At 39.6% G+C, this 6,322-nt stretch overlaps 1 protein-coding gene across 12 annotated transcripts in view; it reads right to left on the bottom strand.

Annotated features, from left to right (window-relative positions):
- Positions 1-1,555: 1,555 nt before the first annotated feature.
- ABCG2 (ATP binding cassette subfamily G member 2 (JR blood group)) overlaps positions 1,556-6,322 on the bottom strand; it is a 130,705-nt gene continuing 125,938 nt past the window's right edge. For all 12 annotated transcript variants that reach the window (XM_008523682.2, XM_008523678.2, XM_008523679.2 and 9 more), the window contains 3 exons: positions 4,751-4,840; positions 3,788-3,870; positions 1,556-1,763 (listed from right to left, as the gene is read on the bottom strand). In XM_008523682.2, coding sequence (XP_008521904.1) covers positions 1,616-1,763; positions 3,788-3,870; positions 4,751-4,840 — 321 coding nt within the window. In that variant the 3' untranslated portion in view covers positions 1,556-1,615. The remainder of the gene's footprint in view (positions 1,764-3,787; positions 3,871-4,750; positions 4,841-6,322) is intronic.

Below are 6,322 nucleotides of genomic sequence, written 5' to 3'. Positions count from 1 at the left end.
CTGTGAGCGAGGTTACGTAAAAAAGGAAGAACTGTACCCAGAGCAAGAGCAGCTGAATAACCCTGATGGTCACATAATAATCAAGTAAAATGAGAGTGTGATAATGTGTTACAAGAGGAGGCTTTAATCAGATGTCATAAAAAAAGAAAGAAATGTTCCTTAAAGTTCAAAGATAAAAATATAATACTATGTCCTCAGATTGACCGTGCAACAATATGGCAGGGCAGCCACTGATGCTAGTCCAAGACGACCAGTCACCGGGGTCTATATTCTGGAGATCCTCAGCTCGTTTAGTTCCTATAAGACTGAGAAGGATTTACTTTTAAGATGGGGATTAAATGCAATGTGATCTCCTGAACTCGATCCTGGAACACTAAAAGTGGAAAAGTGGTGAAATCTGAATAAAGTGCATGATTTAAGTAACAGTAATGTCCCAATGTTAATTTTTAAGTTTTGACATACACCATGGTATATAAAGTGTTAACGTTAAGGGAAGCTGGGCAAAGGGTATATAGAGAACTTTCCACATTATCTTTGCAACTTTTCTCTAAAGCTAAAATTATTCCAAAATTAAGTTTATTAAAAGGAGGAGAGGACACTTAATTAAGGATGTGCCTGTGCACACAGAACACAAAACTGCTGTAGTGACGTTCTGATAACACAGCAACAGAGGGGAGCACACAAGCATCATTTCAAACATACCCAGAGAGAAGGCAGGAAGCAGTGATTGGGAGAAGGGCACAAGGGGGCTGCCGTCGCTGGTAATGTCCTATTTCTTGACCCAGATTGGTGGTCGCGTGGTCTGTTCCTTTTATGATAGTTCATTGAACTGTACTTTCCCCTACATCACCCTTCAATAAAAAAGAAGTTAAAAAAACATTTCCCTATTGCCGGTAAAGGTTAGAATGAAGACAAGATGTGTCAATAAATGAGATGTATATGTAGGGAAAACGAAAACCTTGATGGAGCCAGTTATAACAGTTAAGTCTAGAATCTTCAGAGCTGGGAAGGATGTTGGAAATTACGGTGTGAACAGTTCTTTACGGAGGTAGCCCTGCGGACACCGATGTGGGAGGGCTCGAGGGGCCCCGACATCTGTATTTGAGGCGACTCAGATGCAACCCAGGTCATAAACCATCAACTACCCAGAAAGGGTAAGTCACCTGACTCCAGGCCCTCTACACCAACAGGCCAAAGGTCCAGCCGAGATCCCTGAGATACTCATATTCCACTAGAGAGAAAAAACAGTACATTCTAGTAACCTTAAAAGGCTTATCAAAGCTTTTTCTATCACAATGGCTTTTTAATCCTATAAGTAACACTGGGTATTTTCAACATAGTTTAGATTTTTCTACTTCCGCTACAGCACTTATACATTCGTTATTTATTATTGTGCAGGACATAATATCACTAGTTTACGCCTTGGCCTCCTTCATGTATAATTCAGTTCACTGTGATTTCTAGGAATGTTTCCGTTGAAAATAATTCTTGCTGAACAACAGTATGATGGCAAATGAAAAGAAGACGACAACAACACTTCACTGGAGACTTAAAATAATAAATCAAGGTGCTCCCTTTTTAATGTGTGGATAGATCGTGTAAATTAAAGAAGAATTTAAGAATATTTTTTAAGAAACAACAGTTTTAGGTAGGCAATTGTAAGGAAGATGACGATCATGCATGCCAAGGCTACATGATTCCTCCACAGGCCCCAAGGTGACAGATCGATGCCCTGGTTTTCCAAAAACTCTTCACCGGTACATCTGAAATTCAACAGAAAAAAGAACATGACTTCATTCTCGTCATCTGTCAAATTTTACTCAGTACATTCACTGCTCCTTAGTTCAAGAAGCCTATAGGTTACCAAGTCTTAAATAACTATCCCTTCATATCTAATAGGGTCACAGTCAATGAGTGCTTACAATTCTACTAGATACTGTGCTAAGAACCTGCGTACAATAGTTCAGTTAACCCCTAAAACAGCGCAATGGGGCAGATATTATACACATTTAAAAGATGAAGAGACTAAGGTTTAAGGAACTTGGCAAAGTTCACGGACTCACACTGTGAACCAAGTTGCTAGCCTCTCCAAATTCATTTGTTTCCAAATCTATGATGCTGCTTTCCTCAAAGGGCAGAACCTTTAATCAAGTAATTTTTCATTTACTCCCGATGGGGAAAACCTCAGCTTGAACAGATGACATCAAGGGCCCTTACAAAGATGATCAAAGCTCTTTATACAACTCATTACCCACAAATCAGCCATGCAAAAGAACACAGGCTAAGAATTCTAAAGCGAGGCAAAGAGGCGAGTAAGGTCTTCCTGCCGGAGTTGCACTCCATCAGCTCTTGCACCAAGACTAGAATGAGCATCACAGAGGCTCAGCTCAAGACAACGCCAGCAGGCCCAGTTATCAGGTGTAAGCCTTGCTGGTCGTTGGAAGAGAGCAGGATAGAGTAGTCCTATGACAGGTTAGAACAGCACCTGGTACTAAAAATGCTGGGCACAGCCACAATTATTGCCTGGTACCATTTTTCTGCAACTCTCGGAATTTAGCAGTTCCAAAAAAAATGTCATACTCATATGAAAAGAAAGGGAGTGGGCAGGATGAAGAAAACTCTCTTCACAAAAGTTTTCTGGCAATACTTCAATATAGCAATCTGTCCTCTTATTAAGCATTATTTCTATTCTACTTGAATGGTCATGACATTTAGGAGACTAGCATTCCTTTTTCTTCATTAATTAATGTATCAAAATTAAACCATTAACCAAAATCATCGAAAAGGAAAAGTGTCACTCCAGTTTTGAAGCAACATCCTCTAATTTTATTAAAATCTGCATTTGTTTTATTGACATAATGCAAAAAGTGAGATTTCCTTCTCAGCTTACTGAAATATGTGTTTCTTTCTTTAGAGGACCTACCCTTCAATAGGGAGTATTCCAAGTCAGTTCAAAAATAATAATAATAGGGGCCACCCCGTAGCCGAGCAGTTAGGTTCCCGCGCTCCGCTTCGGCAGCCCAGGGTTTCACTGGTTCGGATCCTGGGTGCAGACATGGTACCGCTCATCAGTCCATGCTGAGGCGGCGTCCCACATGCCACAACTAGAAGGACCCACAACTCAAAAAATATACAACTATATACCGAGGGGATTTGGGGAGAAAAAAAGCAGGAAAAAAAAAAGAAAAAGATTGGCTATGGTTGTTAGCTCAGCTGCCAATCTTTAAAAAAATAATAATAATAATAACTGGGCAGACTTTGATGTCATGATGTCTTCTAAATGCAGGAGGAAGAGGCAAGTGCCAGGATTATGGCAGGAAAATGCTCACTCCCTTTGTGCTCCAGCTGCCCTGTCAGCTCTCACTACCAGCCCTGGGCTGTTTCACGGGAATCCTCAAGTTCATGGACCCACACGCTTTTCACATAATCTGTACAGTTCAGACACCTCGCTAAAATATCAAAGCAGCTCATTACAAATTCAGATGTTCTGAAAATTAAAACTGAAATCCACAATCAAAACAGCAAAAGGATGTTTTAAAAGGTCCCAAACAAACAATACATAAGAAACATTTCTCCAATTTAAATACAATTTTAATCATAGAATACCGAGGAGTCGTACAGCACTTTCACATGCAATTTCGTGTCCCACAACTCACCTCATGGATAAGAAAATGTAGGCTCAGACAAGACAGTGTCCCTGAGAGGACTCATAGCAACTCCAAGCCAGCGGCCTCTCTACATCACACAACAGTAAGAAACCCCACGAGGACACTGAATGCAAACTTACGTTGCATAGCTACAGGTATCATTTGCTGTTACATTGAGTCCTGGGCAGAAGTTTTGTCCCAAAAATTCGTTATGCTGCAAAGCCTGTAACACAAGAGGGAGCAGGGCAAGGTAAATTTCAAAAAGTTTCCAAAGAATTAGCCCGATCACGTCCTCCTAGTGTAATCTTATTGTCATTTCTAAAAATAAACCAAGCTTCACATTCATAGTCTTTGTCACACCAAAGCAACTAAAATTATTCTCCCTGGAAATCAAGAGGCCTGGGGTTGGGATTTTGGCGTCTAATCAAAGGGAAGCAAAGTATTTGGCCAAGAGGGGAGACTCTGGCTATTATCCCGTAGCTCCTTTCTTCTCTCTCAATGTCATAACACCATAAACTCTATAATTAAAATGATACAGTGGTACTGGATAACTATTGTTAATTTATAGTAACATTATTTTGTATTGTTCTTGTTTGTTTTCATCAAAACCAACAATAATTCTTGGGAGTTAGAAAGTCAATTAGGCTATATTAAGACAGTTTTCTTTGCAGTTGATTCACTTTCTAAAGCCAATAGGCCGTAAGTATTACATGGTCTTTGTTTTTCTTATAATTTCCCTTTCAACATCAAATATGTATTTTAGGCTCTCATCCTCTCATTTATTTCCTTATTGAACTGAAATGAACTCTATTTTTAAATATCAATTAGTCAGTCTTCCTCATTCACTATGAGTTATCTCCCCACCCTTCACCTCCTCAAACAACAGGGTGACTGGAGAAATGCCAAGTGACTACCAAGGTGACCTTTGGCCTTATGTTAACCAAAAATAATAGAAAATTCTCATCCATTCCTCCTAAAAGGAAATTCTTGTATGGGAGACTTTCACAGCTCAGGGCTGTGGACAAGAGATGGTTAGGCTTTATTTTGCTTGTTCCTAGCTTGGGAACAATGACTTAGTCACATGACAGACAAGGAAAACTTACTGCATAGCCATATCGAGGAATGCTGAAGTACTGAAGCCACGAGAGCCAAGCCACAACAGTTCTGAGATTTACCAACAGCCCTGAAAATATCTAGGAAAAGCATATACCAAGAATTAGAACAGGTGGAGTGATCTCATGAATTCTAGAGAATACCCTCTTTAAGTCCCCTAGAACCTTGTAAACATTTCTGCTAAGACCAACTCTTTCTTGAAATTCCTTCCACTACTCTAAAGACTTACCATATCCTCTCTGCATGTGTATACCTCTCTATAGCTGAGGCTGTTTATGGTTTTAAAGGAATGACAATATACCTATAATGTATATTTCATTTAATTGGAAGATCCTGCATTGTCCAGGCTTTTACTTTCTCTCTAACTGCACACCATGGGTGGTCAATAAGTACTGACTGTTCAAATGAGACAACCACAGTATGTTCCCACCAATAAATAAAACAGAATAGGTCCTGAGCATCTCATGCTCCCTCTACTTCCACAACACGGTGAGATCTGTTATTTACAAGGGTTTGCATTCTATCTCCATCTGACTTTAGCAATACTTTGGGGTTCAGAATGCATACTTAACCCAAAGCCTAGAACTGATACACAGCACTATGTGGTGACATGCAGTATAAAATATGGTCAATATTTTCATGTAAAGCTACCACAAAACAGTATCACAATGGAGATCCCAGTAAGAGATGGCTACATAAGAAGAGGTCCAGGGGCTAGCCCAGTAGCCAAGTGGTTAAGTTTGCGCACTCCACTTCAGTGGCCCAGGGTTTCACCAGTTCAGATCCTGGGCACGGACATGGCACCACTCATCAGACCATGCTGAGGTGGTGTCCCACATAGCACAACCAGAGGCACTCAATTAGAATATACAACTACGTAGTGGGGGGCTTTGAGGAGAAGAGGAAGAAGGAAAAAGAAGAAGATTGGCAACAGATGTTAACTCAGGTGGCAATCTTTAAAAAAAAAAAAGAAGAAGAGGTTTATATAAAACTTCTAACTGGTACTAGGCATGCTGGGATGGGCACAACAATGACAATATTGCTGGTGTAACTACATATTTTTAAACTTGGTCTAGCCAAGCGCTTAACATATAACCAGCAGCATCTGAGTAAAATACAATTTTATGACTGGTTTTTAAAGTTCTATATGCAAACCTTTAAATAATAATAAATCAAAGCATCTAATATACGAAACAAAACATTTTTCTATATTGAAGGACATTTATTGGATGACATTACAGGAAATTTACACAAGGTTTATCACTTTCTCAATAATGTTTAGATTAATAGTTTTCAAACTCAGAAATGGCAGAATTACACTTAGGCAAGAGTTTGTGCTAATTATGTACCTTTTAAAGACATCTACTCCTATTCCTACTCTAGCAGAAAGGACACATGAATTAAACAAATGGGCTAAGCATTCCTATTTCCTGGATGTAGCTGGGGAAATGTGGCAAGTGGTTCCCTTCGCCTGCCGATTCATCTACGTGCATGCACAATTTAGGGGCACATAGGGTTAAGACTAAGTAACCATTTGGGAAAAAAAAAAAAGGTAAGCAGAA

Source organism: Equus przewalskii, chromosome 3 (genome assembly GCF_037783145.1).
Source record: "Equus przewalskii isolate Varuska chromosome 3, EquPr2, whole genome shotgun sequence".
In the NCBI taxonomy this organism is placed as follows: Eukaryota; Metazoa; Chordata; class Mammalia; order Perissodactyla; family Equidae; genus Equus; species Equus przewalskii.
This window is presented reverse-complemented; position numbering and strand designations above follow the sequence as displayed.